This window comes from Accipiter gentilis, chromosome 31, assembly GCF_929443795.1.
Source record: "Accipiter gentilis chromosome 31, bAccGen1.1, whole genome shotgun sequence".
In the NCBI taxonomy this organism is placed as follows: Eukaryota; Metazoa; Chordata; class Aves; order Accipitriformes; family Accipitridae; genus Astur; species Astur gentilis.
This window is the reverse complement of record NC_064910.1, coordinates 7977740-7997293: the sequence shown is the minus strand read 5'-3', so window position 1 is coordinate 7997293 and position 19554 is coordinate 7977740. Positions and strand designations below refer to the sequence as shown.

Sequence of the window (19554 nt, the reverse complement as noted above, 5' to 3'; positions counted from 1 at the left end):
GGCCAGCTTTTGTGTAAAGCATGCTTTAAAATTTCCACTATTTTTTTTTTTTTAAACCTTTTTCTAGGAACGATTAGAGCAAGAGAGGAAAGAAAGAAAGAAACAGAAGGAAAAAGAGAGGAAGGAGCGTTTGAAGAAGGAGGGAAAACTTTTAACAAAAGCTCAACGAGAAGCCAGAGCCAGAGCAGAGGCTACTCTTAAACTACTCCAAGCTCAGGGTAAGCAGTAAAGTTTAAAATAATAATAATTAGAAAAAAATAATAATCCTACTCCTTGTTGCTCTGTGTGTGTTTGTTTGATCTGGAGCTAGGAGGGCAAATACTGAGTAATTCCATGTCAAGCTGCTCTGCTGTCAAGGAAGGCAGTGTGTGTGCCCCCCCACCCCCCCTCCCCCCTTTTTTTTTTAAAGTAGATTTAAATGTCTGTATATTTTTATCTTACACTTTAAATATCCAACTTTTTAATACATTCCACTTGTGGTTTAAAGATGTTAGTTATGGAACTTAGGAAAAATCACTTCTTTCCATTGCTTAGTCCAAACGCCAGGAAAACCAGATAGGCTGTGCTGTGTATTTTGTAAGACCGGTGATCTAGATCCTTTTGAATTAATTCACATGCTCGCTTAAGCAAGTGCATTGTTTTGCTTCAAGTTAGCTAGTCCATGGGAACAGTATATTGTCCTCTTGCATTTTCTTCAGGAAAAGGGTATGTAGGAGCTTTCCTGCTTTTCTGTCAAATATAATCTGTTTCCATTGCAATGAGGTAAATGTATCCAATGTATTGTAAGCCCATATAAGTTCCTGGTAACTTGTTTGTGGTTCAGGAAAGAAATGAATTCCTGAGTGCTGAGTAGCCTTCTTTTTGTATTTGTAGAGAACACCGTCTGACACTTTGCTGGTAGGTGGATGTGTAACTGTAGAAATCTCTGTAGCTAGTAAAATGTTTGGAGCTCTTAAACATACACAAAGGCCATTTCCCTTCCGCCTTGCTGTAGGTATTGGAATCCGTCTATTTGTGTGCTGCTACAATTGGATTTTTGTCAAATCTACACTGTAAATCACACAGCATCTGAAGGAATTTTGAATGTTTCAGAAGGTGCGGCAGTAATTAAATTATTAATTTGTCTTTGCACCAAACTTCTGTTTTTAATTGAATCCCTTCCAACATTACAGTGCTGTCTTTCTGGTGAGGTGAAGGTGAACCTGATGAATTGACCCTGGCATTATTTTAATACCTAAAACCATCTACGTTGTTAAAAAAAACAAACCAAAACAACCCCAACATTGAGCAAAAGGGAAAATACTATCTAGTAAACAATCTTAAGCTTTTAAGAAGAGCTGTGCCTCTTAACTGCTTCAGATTGTCTGAAAGTAGGATGATTGGCAGACTGGTGTTAAGTGAGTTTTAGCATAACAGACCTTAAATTGACATATGCTTGTTAAACTTGAGGTATGTGTGTTAATGAAATCCTGTATAAGTATGTGATTGCTTTAAACCTGGAGTCTAGGATGAGATTACTTTTGGGGGGGGGGTGTATTCCCACCCCCCCCCCACCCCCCCCCCCCCCCATTATTAATCTAACTTCTTTTTGGGAGCATTCAGAGTATCTGAAGAACTCTACTTTGCTCAAGTTTTGCAGCTTTTGAAAATCAAACTTTTTAGAAAGATAAAATATGCTTTGACCATACTTTCCAACTCTTTTTCTTCCCCCACTGTGTGATTTTGGAAAATGTTCCTCATTTAAACCAGAGCTTATGTTTAGTAATTAATCACCTGGATTTTCTTTCTAACAATTTCTTTTTTGCAGGTGTTGAAGTGCCATCCAAAGACTCTGTGCCAAAGAAGAGGCCAATATATGAAGACAAAAAGAAAAAGAAGCAGCAGCAGCCTGAAAATAAAGAAGGTGTGGTTTGCATATAGGGTTACTTAATAGATTAGTCACATTTCTGGAAGTGTTTGTGGAATAAATCAGATAATCCTAAACTAATTGCGCTTCAGGGTGCCTGTGAGGTTCTTTTGACACCCCTACCCCCATATGCAAGTGCTGATGTATTAGAATCCTGAAGGCTGCTCACTTAGTCCTTTGTTTTACAATCTACTTGGCTGTTATTTTTTTTTCCTAACCAGGGTATTTTCTTTAGAATTTCTAAATGTTGGAGACATGCAGAATGTAAAGGCCTTTTACAAATGTGAGGCTGAATGCTTTGTGTGCATATGTAGGTTAAATACAACGTAGTATAAGTAATAATGAGTTGTAATTAAGTCTAAGTTGATGTCGCAGGGTGAAAGGGGTTTGATCGTAGTTTTAGTCCTTTTAAGTTGGAGACAATTTTTTGTTTGTTTTCTTGTATATAAAAAAAGTTTTCTAAAAAAAAAGCATGAGTAGTTCAGAGAGCTTGCATTTTTGAAAACTTAATTTATTGCACTAGCTAGACATAGAGTGAATGTGTTAAAATTTTTTACTTTTGTGCTTCGTGGTTTTCCTGTGGGGGTTTTACTGTGGCTCTTCTCAATGCTATTCCTTACTTTAAAAAAAACCCAAACCTTCCTTGCATAAGGTTGCGTTTTGTTTTGTTTTTTTTTTTTTAATTTACCTGTTTTTTACATTCAACATGAGTGTTACATGGCTACTTACGACTTAAAGAGTGTGTATAAAGAATTGAGAATGGTGCTTATCTGAATTGTATTAGTGTTGGGTTTGTTGTTTTTTTTTAATATGGAACAGTAGAGCAAGAGTGTGTAGTTCATTAGTATGCCTTCATTTTCTCTTGTCTTTTAAAGAAAGTTGTTTGTTTTTTTTTTTTTAATGTTCAAAAGCAGTGGTAATCCTCTTAGCTGATAACTGACCTATCACATAAATCTATTTAACTGCTTACAAAGCCAAATGCTTTTCATATAAGCCACATGCTCTGACTTTGTTTTAGCTCAGTAAGTGGGAGTTCAGTTAGTTTGGTATTACACAAATTCAGATTTTCTTTATTTGTAACAGCACAACTTAAAAATAGAACTTAAATGTGAAGCTGTATGTCTAACTAAGTGGGTTTGCACTTTGGAAGAATGTAGCAAACAATTTGCTTTCTTGCAATTTCAGAAAGCGTGGAGGTAACTTCCCCAGCTGAAGATGCGGTAGAACTGGAAACACCAGTAAAGGAGGAGACTCCTCTTCCAGTAGAGCCAGGTTAGTAGTAATGCTAATAAACTTAAAACACATGAGACTGTGTGGCAATACTGCATGGTTGCTATCATACCTTGTTGGATGGGGGCTCAGTGGCCATCCTTTCTTGAGGTAGTTGCTGTTTTTTTCTTTACCTAAGGGAGGAACTGATGAAATTTTGGCATGAAGCTTCAAAATGAGTGTGTAAAGGTCCCTTATTCTGGGTGAACTCCAGTGTTCAATTGGCTTAGGCAACTATCTCAAATAAGCACATTCAGTGCCCTATGATTAGCTCCCTTGACTTTTCATTTGCTTTCTAAAAGGCTGTTTTGTCAGTGGTTAGGAGGGGGCAGGGAGGAAATATGCTGCTTCTAGTATTGATACTGCAGTATTCACAGTGATTGTATTCTTGATTCCAAATGTTTTGTTTTCACAAGTGCTGAATGCAGTGGATATGGGTTAGCTTGTGAAACTTGAGTTTCAGCCTAGCAAGTGATTGTTGCCCTCATTTTTGCCTACACACAGTACTTGTTTTGGCAAAATCACTTTGTACTGGACTTCTTCCTCAGCAAGGAGATTTTCAATTTCTATCCTTATTCTCAAGTCAGACAAATACTGATAAAATTTCCAGCATTTTGAAAACAAATCTGAATGTGTACTCTAATTCTAGCTTGACTTATCTCTTGAAGGAACAATTGAGAGACATCCTCAGAGAAGGGCTCGCTGGCAGAACATTAGTTCCCAGTTAATATTCTAGCAGTCTGGAACTTAATCTTCATTTCAAAGAGCTGAAATCTGATGACACTCCTTGTGCTGCAACATATATATTGTTTAATGCCTCTTTTGGAGAGGGTTAAAAGTTTTCATTTTTCCTTTTGTCTGTTACCAAGAACTGCAGTCTTATCATATATCTGACTGAATTCCTGCTGGAATGAATATATTCAATGCTTCTGGAATCCATGGTGTAATTATGTTAAGGCACCTGGAGTCCTAAAATAGCACTTTTTATAGACAATTTGTTATTTTCCCACTAATTAAAATTAATATTGTAACCCAACTTGTTTTCTTTTTCTCTGTCACTTTGTTACACGTGGCTGATTGTTAATTGGGCAGCTCCTTTCAAGGAACGTAGTTGTGGTAGAGGTTTGTGTGGCATGCATTATGCAGGCACTTGCATGATATGCAAACAGGAACTAGATGAATAGTTTAGCTATGTCTTCTAAAAATATGTTTTGTTAGGCAAAGATGCTAGCACTATAAGATTTTGTGGAGAGAACTGAAGATTATTTATTTCTTAAGTATGCAGCATTTTCTGTTGAGGGAACATGGAGATAATTTGGTAGAATTGTGGTAGCAGCAAACCTGTAAGTTGTAGTTGTCAGTATGTCAAAGGAAGGGGCATCTAAAAATGTTGTATGTTGCTGGGCTTTTTCTTTCTTTTCCTTTAATGTTGGATTTCTTAGTTTCGGAAGAAAAGGAGGAAGAAGAAGAAACGGAAGATGCGGGTTTGGATGACTGGGAAGCTATGGTTAGTGATGAAGATGGAGAGAAAGGTGGGCATGTAAATACCAAACGGATGCTTTTTCTGATTAAGAGGTTTCTTTGGGCAGAGTTTTTTGTTTCTGTAGAAAACAATTTGTATTTAGATTCTCCCTCTGCCCCATTAGATAAATTGTGAGGCAAGTGTGATGATAAATAGATATAAGATCCTCTTCTCAAAGGTAGAGCTTTCAGAAACTGTACAAATACTGCTCAAGGACCACCCTTTGGAAATACTTATATGTGCAGTTATCACCCAAAATAAATCCATTGGAATTTTTTTGTTCATATTTATGGCAGTAAAAATCCTCTTCTCTTAACAGGTGGTTAAACCACCTCTGGGAGTTTAGGGAAACCTTTTACTTGGTACTGTGTTCCACTAGTAACCACTCCAAAGCCATAACTGTTTTACTACACAAATCTGGCAACATCTAGGAGAGTGCCTTTGAGACAAGTTTTCAAAGCAGGAGACTAAGATGGTGAGAAGGTTAGTGTGCATGCATTACAGTATGTTCTAGATACCTTCTCTCATCTGCTGCTTTGAGAGGCAGGTGCAGAAGAAAGGAAAGAATTGCCAGAACGTTCATATTCCTGTGCTTATATGCCAAAGCCCGTATTCTGTCTGTGGCCAACAGCAATGTTTATGGGGAGGTTAGAGCTGCCAAGAATGCAGGGATAACTTCTCAGGTGTTTTCTTCCAGTAGTGGAGAAAGCCATATTCCTGCAAGTCTTCCTGAACAGGAGTTGATCACTGTTCTTAGCGTTGCCATGATGCATCTTCATTGTTTCTTAAGATAAAAGACTGTTCATCAAGTATTATTTTGTCTTGCTCAGCCCTATACTTCTGGCAGCTGTGCATTTAAGTGTAGTACTTCATATACATACATGTACAGCAGTATTGATTTTATTTCAGCACAAGTGTGTGTTCTTGTGGTGCTGGACTGCTCTACTTTGAGTTCTAAGTGCTGCTCACCTTCTTGAAAGTCTGTTGTAGTGTTGCCACTGTCTTGGGGATAATATCATGTCCCACTTCTTGTTGCTTGGATTTCAAGGATCTGGCAATGTGATCCAGAAAAAGAGCCTTTCTGGGTATTAGATTTAATGTATTACTAAGCTGATGGACTTTCAGTGTAGCAAGAAACATAACTAATCTCTAAGAGCAGTGAGCCTCCTAGCAACTCTGTAAGGAAGAGAATGCATGGCTTTAAAGTGTTCATTAGCTTGTCTCTTACGTTTTTTGCAAGTATGATAAACGGGAAGCTTTCAAAGAAAGAAAATTACTTTTTGATAATTCTTTTTGTTTGTTTACTGAAGAATTCCTCTGAAAAACATTAATCTTATCTGAACAGTCTAGGAGAACCTTAAGATGAGATTTTTAAAAGGTGCACAAGAGACTACTTGTTCTGATTTGTTACTTCTGCTTAAATGTGCATTTCTGATCAGTAATACACAGAATCCATATTGTGTTGAATTTTGGAGTATTTTGGCTTTCTGTTTGAAGGTGTTACTGCATTCCTTCCTTTATGAAGAGCATAAAGCTTTAAAGAATGTCAATTCATCTGAATATTTGCAAACAATGTCATGCTAAGTGTGCTGATAATATCATTCCTCCCCTCACCCCAGACTCAGGCTGCTTGCACAGATTCTAAACACAAGTCAGCAGCTCTGAACATGAAACACTTTTTTTTATATTGAAAGTTGAAAAATTATCTTGACTAGCACTTCTTGACTGGAACCTACTCTCAGTCCTCACTCTTCTACTGTAGTCTCTATTTTTTTGTTGCCCTCTCCCCCACAAGCGTGAATTTGATAGAGAATTTTTACTTTAGATTTTGGATTTTTTTTGACAGAGAGCAAACCTGTCCACATTGAAGTCAAAGAACAAAATGAAGTGGATGAGGAAGAAGAGGAGGAAGAAGATGAGGAGGAAGATGAAGAAGAGAGTGAAGAATCTGAAGACAGTGAAGGGAGTGAAGATGAGGATGAAAAGACTTCAGATGAGAGAGAGGCAGACTCCCAAGCTGTTGGAAAACAATCTATGGAAAAAAAGCCCAGCAAGGAAATTAGCTCTGATTCTGAGTACGACTCTGATGATGACCGCACTAAGGAAGAGCGTGCTTATGACAAAGCTAAACGGAGAATCGAGGTATCAAGATACAGCTTTATTTGAACAGCTGGACTCCTGTGTTGTATAAGAAACAACTTAATCTTCAGTTCATTGAAAAGTCTTTCAACCATATTTGTCAAAATGATGGCTGTGTCATGACTAAAATTTTTAGGCAGGTCCAGAAATTGGGTTAATTAAGAAAAAATACCTGGGTTTTGCCTGAAGATGAAGCATTTGGTTTTAGACAACTAGGTCACAAAGAATGTACACTTCAGTGTTGTTCCCCTCCACCTCTCCCCCTCCTGGAGAAGGAAGCTTTTATCCTTTACAGATAGATATTTCAGAGTTTTAAAAGATGTATTTCTAAACTGTTCAACATTTTTGGGGCTGCTAATGTCTTCTGTTTCCTTACCCAAGGTGCTTCTTCAGAATGCACCATCAACAAAGCTACATGTTAGTGGGTATAACAACTTAGCCTACTAGAAAGTAAACAAACCCAACTGAACAAAAACTTAACTGTTAGTTGTAAATTTTTGATTTGCCAAAAGAGGGATGACAGATGTTGAACTGCTTTGAAAACTTAAGTTCCAGTTAACTGTTTTATATATGTATGTAATCAAGTCAAGAGGTGAGTTGTAGTTTTTGGTTTATACTTAGCAATTTTTATGTGTCTCTTACATAGAAGCGACGAGCTGAAAACAGCAAAAATATGAACACTGAAAAGCTTAGAGCACCGGTTATCTGTGTCCTAGGGCATGTAGACACAGGCAAGACCAAAATTCTAGACAAGGTAAGATGTGGAATATGAAGGCACTGCCTGTGCATCTTGTTTATGCATATGTTTTTTTTGTTGAAAATAGAAAGACTTAAAGTATACTCAAAGAGATGACTTTAGTCTCTTACATGTAAGTATTTCTGGTCTTTTTTTGTCTTTAGCTCCGCCATACTCATGTACAGGACAGTGAAGCTGGTGGTATCACTCAGCAGATTGGTGCGACTAATGTTCCCCTTGAAGCTATTAACGAGCAAACGAAGATGGTGAAAAATGTAAGTTGTAGCACTTCAAAGACTGTTTTTTAAAAAATACGAAATGTAAACTAGTTAAGGCCTTGTGAGATTCCCTGATGTGGGCAGATGTACTTTACCCCCGTCTCTAATATTGGGGTTGATTGTTTTTTAATTCCTATCCTTCCCCCCTGCCCAAAGGGGAGGCTGTCTCATTTTTCATTTTAGATGATATGTTTGGTTTCAGTTAATGCATTGCTACTTCTTCAGAAAAATACACAAATACTGCTCACTCTGTTCTGGATAGTACACATATGTACAGAGACTGCTTATTTGTCAGTATTTTGATTGTAAATTGAGACTTTTGAAACTTACTGAGTGTATTTTCTGTTAAAAACTTACCTTTTTTACTGTGTGTGCTGAAATTGGGCCAATTCCTGGGTGATGAATTTTATTTTGTTACAGAAATAGTAACTGTTCTGTATTGCTTGTTTTGGATACTATATCCTATTTTGCTTGCAGCAGCAGCTGGCTGAAAAACCTTGGTAGTGATTACTTTTTCCATGATTTTACTCAATTTATTAAAAATGTAAAGTCAGGGGAGAGGAGGAAATCTTCAAGACAAGAATGGTAAATCTCACAAGCCTGAACTTATTTTTTCCTTTGTAGGCTGTCTTGTCTTACAAATTTTAGCTGAGCTTATGGCCACTTGATACCAAGGGGAATGTGCTGCATCATTTTTTGATATTGAAATGAGGTTTGACTGATTTGGTTTATGGAGGGTGCTGGCCTTTCTTAAAATATGTAGCTGGAATTTTAAGGTAAAGGCTGTCAGTAATGCTGTCAGATCTTAGTTTTTTGTTTGGTTTGTTTTTCTTTTTTTTTTTTTTTTCCTTCTTCTGTAATCTTTACAAGATGGCTAATATTTTGAAATGTTAGTTTGACAGAGAGAACATAAAAATTCCAGGCATGCTGATAATCGACACTCCAGGACATGAGTCTTTCAGGTAATGTTTTCTCACAATATAGTGCTTCCCAGAAGTGATGGCTAAAGTGTCTAGATATATTTTTAACAAAGTGCTAGGTCTTTGCCTAATCCATTGTGTTTCTTCTCACTTTAAAAAAACCCAACAACCTAAAGTAGAGGAGTAAGTGGATTTGCTTAGTTTGCAGGTGCTTTTTATATCTGGTTAATTTTCTGTCTTTGTGCCAATTGAGCTATGAATTATCTGAAAAAGCATGTAAATAACTTGTTTTTTAATAGTTAGTGTAAGAGGAAAGATGGAAGCAGGAAGCTAGCTGGAGAAGAAAAGGTGAGGATTTCGGGTGACATAAGTACTCTGCTATGAAAAATTAAAACTTCTGTCCTAGCCTTCAGTTCATAGTGTCCCAGTTAAGGTAACTGAGTTCATAAGACTGAAAGTTAACCAGTTGCACAAGTCAGCTGAGTCTTTGGCAGAGATCATATGCTGTCTAGAAACACCAGTGGCATGCAGGCAAGACACCAAATCAACTCCTAAGTTTAAAACGTGATATGCATAACTGTATTCATGTGGTAGTGCTCAGGTGAAATCTCCAAACAAAAGGATTAAGACTTTGATGTGACATTCTTAAACATAAACCTTGCAAGCATTGCAGTGCCATGTCTTAGGGCACTTGTTAATGTTCTGATCGGTTCCTCAGCATCATACCACTTATAGCTCTTCATCTTCTAGCCAGGTTTTGTTTGGCACCAAAAATGTCTGATAATCTTCGTGTTTATGTAGTATTGTATAATAAACCATCTTGTTCGATTTTGCACTCCTGTGTTTCACTGTAACCGTCTGAATTCTCACTCAGGAAAAATCAGAACACATCTCAACTTGTAAAAAAAAAATAGAATAATAGGAAAACTCTTGGGAGAATACTAGTTTCTTATTTTTGCTTACACATACTCTAATATATTCTGTTAAATGGAATTTACACTGTATGACTTGAATATCTTTTGATATAGTTTACATTTTTGAGGGAAAAATAACTACTTGATTAGCTTTAGCTTTTTGTTGGTCAGTGTATGTTTGACATTCTATTTGGTGTTTTTATTACAGTTCTGTTGCTATGTGACTGATTCTTTTTTCTTTCCCCTTACTGCCACAGCAATCTAAGAAATAGAGGAAGCTCACTTTGTGATATTGCTATACTTGTAGTTGACATCATGCATGGTTTGGAGCCACAGACAATTGAATCAATAAATCTGTTGAAATCGAAGAAATGTCCCTTTATAGTAGCTCTCAACAAGGTAAGATAGTTTTTTACTCTAATAGTGTGTTTTTCTACTCTAATAGTATATTGGGCATCTGACAGTTTTCTGCTTTCTTCCATGAACTTGAATTGTTTGTGTAAAGTCTAAAGCGGTGGCTCGTAGATCCTATCTATTGCATTTTTTTATGTCCTTGATACCCTAATGGGTTTACAGGAGTTTTGCAGAACAATCTATCAGTTCTTATCAGAGTCCTTACTGATCAGTTCTTTACATTATGTAACTTCTGTATATGGTTCACACTTCTGAAGTTGTACTTCAGTTGGGGGGGGGGGGGTCTTGCACCTACTTATATGGATTTTTGTGCATTTTCTGATAAAATTGAAAGAAAAGCATTGTGTTGAAAAGTCTTACTTTATTTTAGCTACTGATACTTGTTAGTTTGACTTGAAGACAAGCTGGCTTTTAAGCTCATGGAACAGTAATGTTGATCACTGGTGGGAAGTATTTCAGGCTCTGCAATATTAGATGGTAAAGCCAGTTATTTTCAGCCTTGTTTTTAGAAATCCCATGCATGAGAAATTACACTGGCTGTTTGTGATGGCTTACATGAGTTACCATAAGGAAATTGCTCGTGTCCAATGACTTTGGATACTATCTGACATGCTGACAGACAACTTACAGAAGTATTCATGTGCACTATCAAAATTGTAGTACACTTTAAAAAATGAAATAAGCATTATGATTGAAGGCTGTTGAAACTGAGGCAGCTATTATTTCATTGCTGAAAACACCTGCTTTTTTAAAAAAAAATTGGATGGAGAGGTGTTAAGGCCTACAGTGAGCCTGAGATTAAATAGCCAGTAGTTCTTGCATTTCAGGTTATAGTTCTATCATTTGACCAGGCTATAATCTGTTTTCTAAAGCTGTAGTTTTGATTTATACAGCAAATATAACAGTTTCTTGGACTAAGTCCGTCCTGCTTTGAAAACTACTTAGGGAGGTATTTCTGAAGTCTGCAGTTGTGTCTTTTGAACAACCCCCCGGTGATCCCTTCTCTGTAGCAACATGGTAAAGGGCCCAAATTCACCAGTAAATTTTAAATGTTCTTTGCAAAACTAGTACAGTCTCTTTTCAGGAAAAAAACCACCACCTTTTTTTTTATATGTATGTGAAGGTATATGTCGGTGTCTTCTGAATGTTTTACCTCAAACTTGATGTAATTAATGCATATAAACTTTTCCCATATGAACCTAGATTATTATAGCTTTTGAATTTTTAAAACCTGCAGTAGTATTGCTGTCATGAAATACTGTCTGACATTGGGTAAATACATTAACAGAGATAAATATAGCAGCTAAAGCAAATAAAAAGATTTAATTTGATTACTGGAGCAAATAGATGGCTAGCTATGTTGGCTGGTAAAGCATTTATCACAGATGATGTGGCATAAGCATAAAGATGCTTTTCCGTAAGCTGTGTAAGATGACATATTACTGTATTTTCAAGATTGATAGGTTATATGACTGGAAAAAAAGTCCAGATACAGATGTAGCTGTCACTTTAAAGAAACAGAAAAAGAATACGAAAGATGAATTTGAGGAACGTGCAAAAGCTATCATCGTGGAATTTGCAAAGCAGGTAGGCTGGCATATTGAAGGTTCTTTGGTTAATAAAAGTGATAGTAAAGGGGGTGGGTGGTGTGGTTTCTGTGTGTGTGTTTTTGCTTGGGGTTTTGGTTTTTTTTTCTTTCTTTCCACAAAACAACTTGGAATATCAAGAAAACTGTTGCATCTTTTCTGACATGTTGGGGTTTATGTCTCAAACCAAACTTTGTTGTTGTTAAATTAATCTCTTAACTGCTCTATCCTTAGAGTGCTACTTTGGAGAAAAGTAGCAGCTAATTGCTGTGCCTGGTCAATGGAGTCATGAATAGCAGATTAAGTTTTCTGTCCCTATTCTTTTCCTCTTTGGGAATGGCCTGAGAGAATCCCATCTGTCTCTTGTTCCCTTGGTTGCTGGCAGGGCATGAATCACATCAGTTCTGGGAACTTGTGTTGGAGACAAACAATGCTGTCTAGAAGCTAGATGCGGTAATTAGCTTTGTAGAGTTATCCCATACTGTTTCCAAGTGTGGGTTGAGGCTTCATGTTCCATAGCATACTGTCAGTAACAATGTGGTTTTTTTTTTAACTGAGATTTAAAAAATGCAATAGGAATTGACTGGGGTTTAATGTTGCTGTTAATATGGATGTGTATGTATGTTTTTCCCTATATAACTATTAATCCTGATTCCAGGGCTTGAACGCTGCCTTGTTTTATGAGAATAAGGATCCCCGCACTTTTGTTTCTCTTGTACCTACCTCTGCTCACACAGGGGATGGCATGGGAAGTCTGATAGCTCTTCTTGTTGAACTAACACAAACTATGCTGACCAAGAGACTGGCTGAGTGTCAGGAGCTGAGAGCTCAAGTCATGGAGGTAATTTAACAGCTGTTCTTTGAAATTAATCTAGAAATTTCTCCCTTCCCTGCACCCTTCTTTCCAGTTTAAAAAAAAAAAAAAAAAAAGTGTGTTTGAGGTGCTTAAATAGGGAGTAACTTTTTTCCCCTTTTCTTCAGGTTAAAGCACTGCCAGGCATGGGCACCACCATAGATGTTATTTTGATTAATGGACGCCTGAAAGAAGGAGACACCATTATTGTTCCTGGGGTAGAAGGTCCTATAGTAACTCAAATTAGAGGTCTTCTGCTACCTCCTCCTATGAAGGAGCTACGAGTTAAGGTATGGAAACTGGTTAGCATATTGACATTTGCAGAAGATTCAGAACCAGAAAAAAAAGCGCCAAGTTTTCTAAAAAATGAGAATGTAGCAGAGTGCAGTTAAATTAGCAGTATCTAAGGATGAATTAAAGGGGAAGACAGTGCAGATCCAGTGTTTTTGTGAATGTGTTTGTATATACCTATTGGTGTGTCTGTTATAACAGCGGCAAATAAAAGGATCAAGGAGTTGCCTTGCAGTGAGGATTAAGATGTGTATGCTTTAATAAGGGATTCAAGCAGGTGGCTTTGTGTGAGAGGGAGATCCCCATCTAAAATGGAAATTGGAGTGTACTAGTACAGTGACTTCTGAGTTAAAGTACATATTATTAATAAAAGTGGTTTTTTAATGACAAAAATCATATACGCTTAGATTTGAGAAAAGCAAACAAGTGAGTTTCTAGGAGTTGGTGAGTGGTGATGATCAGGACCCCTGCAGAATCTGCAGCCTTTTGTCATTTTCAAGAGTTGTTGGAGGTTTTGCTGCCCTAGTTTTGATAGACTGGGGAGAGACACTGAATTTGAGATCCTGCCTATATTGCTTTCCATGAAAGGAGGAGAGCCACAGAAATGAACAGCTATAAATACATTAATATTAATACATAGAATTGAAAGATGATGAAGAGAGCTGCTCTGATTTTTCCCGTTTCAAGGGGGAGGAATAAGTGTCTGCACAGATTTTGCTTAAGGCAGAGAAAATTGTACAGATAACCTAGGTGAATGTCATAGGGCAGGCCTTAAAGGTTTGGTTTAGAGGTGGAAAACTAGTGTCGGGGTCCTAATCTAAGGCTATAACAATTGTGGGGTGCTTCATTTCACTGGAGAACTGGCCCTGCAGGCCACTGTAGTCCTTAGTGTTTAATCTAGTTCCTTCCTCTAAACTTAGATACTCTTGTAAAGTAGCACTAGTAATTGCTGGGGCCTGGTTTGACATTGTTGTTCTCTCTCTGCTATAGTGGTCCTCTGTTGTGAGACCATTGTGGCCTCAGAGGTGCTGAAGGCTGCAGTATTGATGTTGAGGTGGAATCTGAGCAAGAGCTTCTTGGCCTGCTTTAAATAGGAAGACAAGAGCCGCTCTTTCCACTTCTGTGTATGGCAGTCTAATCAGCTGTGGGGTAGGACAGTTGCCTTGGAGAATCTAAGTCAGGCTTCCTGCTCTGGAGTGCAGCTTTACAGTAATAACTTGATAATGGCTAGAAAATGGCAAAAGGAAAATGACATTTATGCTTAGGCTATGTTCTCTGTTTTGTTGGAAGCTGTTGAATATATTCTGGTACTGTGAGGAATGAATTGAAAGCATTTCCATCTATTTGCCTGCCTTTATTTAAAGCAGAAGATAAACTGGTCTGTGAAACTCTTATGAGACTTGAGGTTTTCTTGTGGGACTGAAAAGCAACATAACAGATCACAGATTCCCATCAACAAGATCTTCAGATGAGTTTCTCACTTTGGTGGGAGATGGCGTATAGGGTACCAGCACCACGATGAAGAACACTGGGTTTGGGAACCTCTAGCTGCGGAACTGGATCTAAGGGAGCTGGTTTTTCTTGAAGCAGGCAATGAGGATACATTTCAATTCAGCCTATCCATGGGGAATTGTCATCCTTGAAATAAGACCCAAATTTTGGGGTAGAGGGCTAAAAAATAGAGGCTTGCAGGAACAAAGTGCTTACTGAGGAAGGAAGCTGCCTTGTAGTTTCAAGAAAGGGATGGGACATCTCCTAAATAAAAGAAATAAAGACAAATGAAAAAATCCCTCCAACGTTGATTTAAAGGTCTTCAGGAAAGAACTGCTTCTGTGATGCTTTAGAGCCATGCCCTGAGTGGGGACAGATCTTCGAGGTTCCCCTTTGTGGGGAGGAGCACCTGGGAAATTGAGCATGGAACTATGTACATGAGAAGGCTGAATGGGAGGCCTCCCTTGGGAGAATGAGACGGCTTTTCCTGTACAGAGCCTTGGGCTGTATCAGCTAAGCTTTAGTGCTTTAGTTGAGCTGTCAGCATCTTCTCCTTACTTCCCTATGGGGCTGAATTTGAGTTGCTGTTTTCTTTTTTTAGTGAGCAGCTGCCTATCCCTGCTCACTCTTTTCTAGTATATAATGCCTTTTTGGCCACCTCCTCTCTGTTTTTAGATGATTCCCCCTGCCCTGCCCTTCTTGGCGGGAGTGGGGGGTATCTGAAGGGAGAGGAGCATGCAGACTGAAACATGCAAATGCAAAGTAGAGAAGATCAATGATGGAAGATGGGAGCTGCTGGGCTTCACTGTCATGCTCTCTGCTGTGCTTGCTGGTGGCAAGTTCTTTAGCTGCTCAGCCCTACTTTGTACTGCTGTATAGCATCTATGTGAACTCTTTGCTAGCGTGTGTTCTCCTTTTCAGAACCAGTATGAAAAGCACAAAGAGGTCGTTGCTGCTCAAGGTGTGAAGATTCTTGGGAAAGATTTGGAAAAAACATTGGCTGGTTTACCATTGCTTGTAGCTTATAAAGAGGATGAAGTCCCAGTCCTCAAGGTGAGATGGCTAATGTTGAAATAAGACACTTAAACTGAGGGTAACTGAGTTCTCTGCTCATGAAGCTCATTCAAATCTTGAAAGCTCAGTATGCAAGTAACTGGCTTTTTTTGGTTGCATTTTAAAAACTGTTACAAGATCATGCTGTAGCCTTGTGTCCATGTGAAGCATTAGTGTGGTGATGTTTTTAGTATCTTGACCCTTAGCTTTTTCCTGATATTTTGCTGGGGCATCTCTGCTGGTAGAATAAGGTTTGAAAACAAGTATCATAGCATAGTTTGACTGTATGTTAATTACTGATTTTGTATTTGTAGTAACTTATGCATATATTTCAATTAAATTATATTAGGCAAGTATCTGCTAGTGGAGTTCTTCAAACTATCATAATTGCAAAGCTGATGTAAGACTTCTATAGTAAACTTCTTTTGTGATTTACACTTTAAAAATGGCAGAGGAAAGAATGTAGCTATCTTAAAGCCAAAATTGACATGAGATGCTCCTGTTCTCCAAAGTCAGGAAGCTAGTTTAAAAATGAAACTCACATGTTGATAGTTTACTTTTAACCATAGTTTTACTTTAGCCTTCTGTCTACTTATCTTTGCCTCTAAAGGAAGGTTAATCTTTCAGGTCCTTCAAATACAGACATTGTTGCTGCGTACATGAGAGTAGGTATGTGCACTGCACTAGTAGTAGATGCGTGAGGACTTAAAGTAAATGGCAACATCCATTTATCTGTCAGAGAAAGAGACTTGAGTGTTTGGGTTGAAAAGGCACGGGCTCTTAAAAATGTGTTGGGGTTTTTTTTTGTTTTGATTTTTTTTAACCTCTCTGAAAGCAGCAAAATGGCCCTGCTGCTTTTGCATCCTCTGTTTTGTACCTAGGCCTAAGAAGTGTTCAGAATCCTTCCAGCTCATGGTTTTAGGAACATCTGCTTTTATTGTTGATCCTCAGTTAGGCAACCAAAGATATTGCCACACAGTGAGGGGTGCGTGTTCACTCAGTCTTGCCAGCAGAAATTTACAGTGCTGGGGAGACCCATGCGTAGTCTGCAGAGAAATGTTACCAACTCCCAAGATGGGCATCTGCTTTGTGTTATATGATCACCTTCTTGCAAAATCCTCAAGTTCAGTTCAGACTTTTCTAATGCCAGAAACAAACAGCAGTGTACCACAGGGCTGGGCATGACTTATGCTGCAGGTCTGTAAGTTGGTACCTGTCAGTATGGCTGCCATACTTTCAGCAGCTCAGGAACAGAAAGACTTTGTACCCAGAGGCATAAATAGCAATAGAACTAAAACTTGCTTTTTTCCTTGTTTTGTCCTAAAGGATGAACTAATACATGAACTGAAGCAAACACTGAATGCAATCAAATTAGAAGAGAAAGGTGTTTATGTCCAGGCTTCTACTTTAGGCTCTTTAGAAGCATTACTTGAATTTCTTAAGACATCAGAAGTGCCAGTAAGTACTTCTGTCCTGTGTTGGATGTTGTTGTCTCTACGTTTTAGTTGGTAACTGTTCACTTTTGACTTAGAAAGATTAGTGACTGATTTATGTGGCTTTCTTCTTCAACAGTATTCAGGAATTAATATAGGTCCTGTCCATAAAAAAGATGTTATGAAGGCATCAGTTATGTTGGAGCATGACCCACAGTAAGTAACTTCTTCGCTTTACTGTGTTGATAAATGCACAGTGGTGTTTCAGAAAGGCCCTCTCCTTGGCTCTGGTTCTACGGTCTGTCTAGTAAACTGTTTGACTTATTTTTACTTACAGATATGCAGTCATTCTAGCATTTGATGTCAGGATTGAACGTGATGCACAGGAAATGGCTGATAGTTTAGGAGTTCGAATTTTTAGTGCTGAAATAATTTATCACTTATTCGATGCCTTCACAAAATATAGACAAGACTACAAAAAACAGAAACAAGAGGAATTCAAGTAAGTAAGAGCAATCCTATTCTGGATGCTTTCCAAATAAATGTCTCTTAATTGTTTTATTATAAATGAAATTATATTTAACTTTTTGTTGCCATATTATTATTTAGCATGAAGTTCTGATGGGGAGGAAGGAAAGGAGGAAGAAGATAGAACAGTAACTCCAGTCTAATTGTTTACATCTGAGATTAGGCTTAGTAGGGTGAGAGTTGTGAAGCAGTTACAAGATTAGCTAAAACTGTCATGTAATGTGGAGCGTTCTTATTAACATTTGCTTTGTATACTTGGCTTCTGTTCCTAGTTTGTGACAGATGGGTTAGTCTTGCAGAGTTAAGAAAACAAAACTAAGGCGATTTGGATTCTATTGTTTCATGTTTATGCAATTCCAGTGTACAGGGCTTAATTCTGACTGCAGTAATATGAATATGCAATCATTTAAGAATTTATAGGGACCCAGAATTAATTTTTGGAATCTGTATCATTGGCTGATCCTCAGTAAAGTAAGGACACGCAAAATAAATGAAAGTGTATTTCATTTCATATTGATCCTGATTTGAGTTTGTATACCTCAGCATTTAAACTTATTTGTTCACTTTACAAACAAAAATCTTGAATTTTTGGTGTCCCTGTGATGGGTCGAGGCAATAATATTTCTATTCCTGTGCTCTTCTGAGACTATAATTATACTGTAAAATTACTGTTCCTTTGGTCTTGGTCTTAGTTGACTGCCCAAGTGAGTCAAAATAGAATCCACGCCAGCCATGCTTGATTATTGTTCCCTATAGTTCTTGAATACTTGATCTTGAAGATCAAGTATTGACTAGAATTAGCAAGATTAGAAAAGAGTGTTTTCCTGTTTGATTCCTCCCCAAGTGACATCCTAGTGTAATGCCCAAGAAGCATGGGAGAACGCAGAACTATTGATTGCTTTGTACACTCTTCCAATCTATTTCAAAATACCTTTTCTTTGTCCTCTTCCAGGCATATAGCAGTATTTCCTTGCAAGATGAAAATACTCCCTCAGTTCATTTTCAACTCTCGTGACCCAATAGTGATGGGTGTAGTTGTGGAGGCCGGCCAGGTGAAGCAGGGGACTCCCATGTGTGTACCTAGCAAAAATGTAAGTGAGCTACTCTTCCCAGCAGACATTTGATCTACCTGGTAGTTCCTGGGATGATGCACCAGGAAATGCTTGCATGCCTTTCCCTGGCGTACAGAGTTTTGGTAGGAGATGAGATTCAGACTTTTAGATCAAGTCTCTTTCCCGGTGATCAGCCATCCTACTGTTCCCTGCTAGAACAGAGTTGAGTCCTGTAGTGGGGCATGGCCTCCCAAATGCTGCAGGGCCCTGCCAGGACACGTGGCTAGAGGGTATCTGCCAGTCAACCATCCTCCTCCCCCTCCTGTGTTTTCTGTATTGCGATATAATGAGCAAAATTGTCATTCCTGGTAGCTAATAAGGGGGGAAGTAACTCCTGACATTTTAAAGGATAACAAATGGGCTATTGCAGATCAACTTATGGATAGGTTGATGTCACTGCCCTTTTCAGTACAATGTGCTTACAGTGCACTATGTTTTGCTTTGCCAGTTCTGAAGTGGCTGCTGCACTAGTGCAGTACTTCATATGAGCAAGTTTGTATATATAAACAGGAATTTAAAGTGTGTGCACAGAGGTTTTGTGGATGTGTATTACAGCTTCTTCATTGCATTACAGTTTGTTGAAATTGGAATAGTTACAAGTATTGAAATAAACCATAAACCAGTGGAGGTTGCAAAAAAAGGCCAAGAAGTATGTGTTAAAATAGAACCTATTCCTGGTGAATCACCTAAAATGTATGGACGACATTTTGAAGCAACAGATATCCTTGTCAGTAAGGTAAAAGCAATCTGCATTTTTTGGAGAAGCCTTGACATAGTAGTAGCTTGCTTGAAGTGGAAATGCTACATGAAGCCTGAAAAACAGACTAGGAACCCTTCCATCAGAGACTAACAGACACTTGAAATGGGTTTGTGTGTGGCATTGCTCAGCTGAGTTTTTCCTGTAGCCTTGTCTTGAGGTTTGTAGTAGTGCCCCCTGAGGACTGAAGGAATGATGTACTGCAGCTAAAAATACCTTGCAGCTTACTGCACCTGAGAGCAGGCAAAACACTAAATGAGCTGTTTGCATACTGTTGCGTGTAGCTGGTGCTCAGAGCAGCTTAGCAATCTCCCATGGCATTACACTGCGATTGCGTTTGCCTAGTTTTGAA

General features: G+C 38.2%; 1 protein-coding gene across 1 annotated transcript in view; it reads left to right on the top strand.

Annotated features, from left to right (window-relative positions):
• The window catches only part of EIF5B (eukaryotic translation initiation factor 5B), a 37598-nt gene that overhangs the window by 16683 nt on the left and 1361 nt on the right, over window positions 1-19554 (top strand). Inside the window, exons 6-23 of the mRNA XM_049834595.1 lie at window positions 68-218; window positions 1808-1903; window positions 3092-3178; window positions 4618-4707; window positions 6544-6839; window positions 7483-7590; window positions 7737-7847; window positions 8745-8812; window positions 9942-10083; window positions 11554-11685; window positions 12343-12525; window positions 12666-12827; window positions 15241-15372; window positions 16699-16830; window positions 16945-17021; window positions 17143-17307; window positions 18286-18424; window positions 19020-19181. Coding sequence (XP_049690552.1) covers window positions 68-218; window positions 1808-1903; window positions 3092-3178; window positions 4618-4707; window positions 6544-6839; window positions 7483-7590; window positions 7737-7847; window positions 8745-8812; window positions 9942-10083; window positions 11554-11685; window positions 12343-12525; window positions 12666-12827; window positions 15241-15372; window positions 16699-16830; window positions 16945-17021; window positions 17143-17307; window positions 18286-18424; window positions 19020-19181 — 2433 coding nt within the window. The remainder of the gene's footprint in view (window positions 1-67; window positions 219-1807; window positions 1904-3091; window positions 3179-4617; window positions 4708-6543; window positions 6840-7482; window positions 7591-7736; window positions 7848-8744; window positions 8813-9941; window positions 10084-11553; window positions 11686-12342; window positions 12526-12665; window positions 12828-15240; window positions 15373-16698; window positions 16831-16944; window positions 17022-17142; window positions 17308-18285; window positions 18425-19019; window positions 19182-19554) is intronic.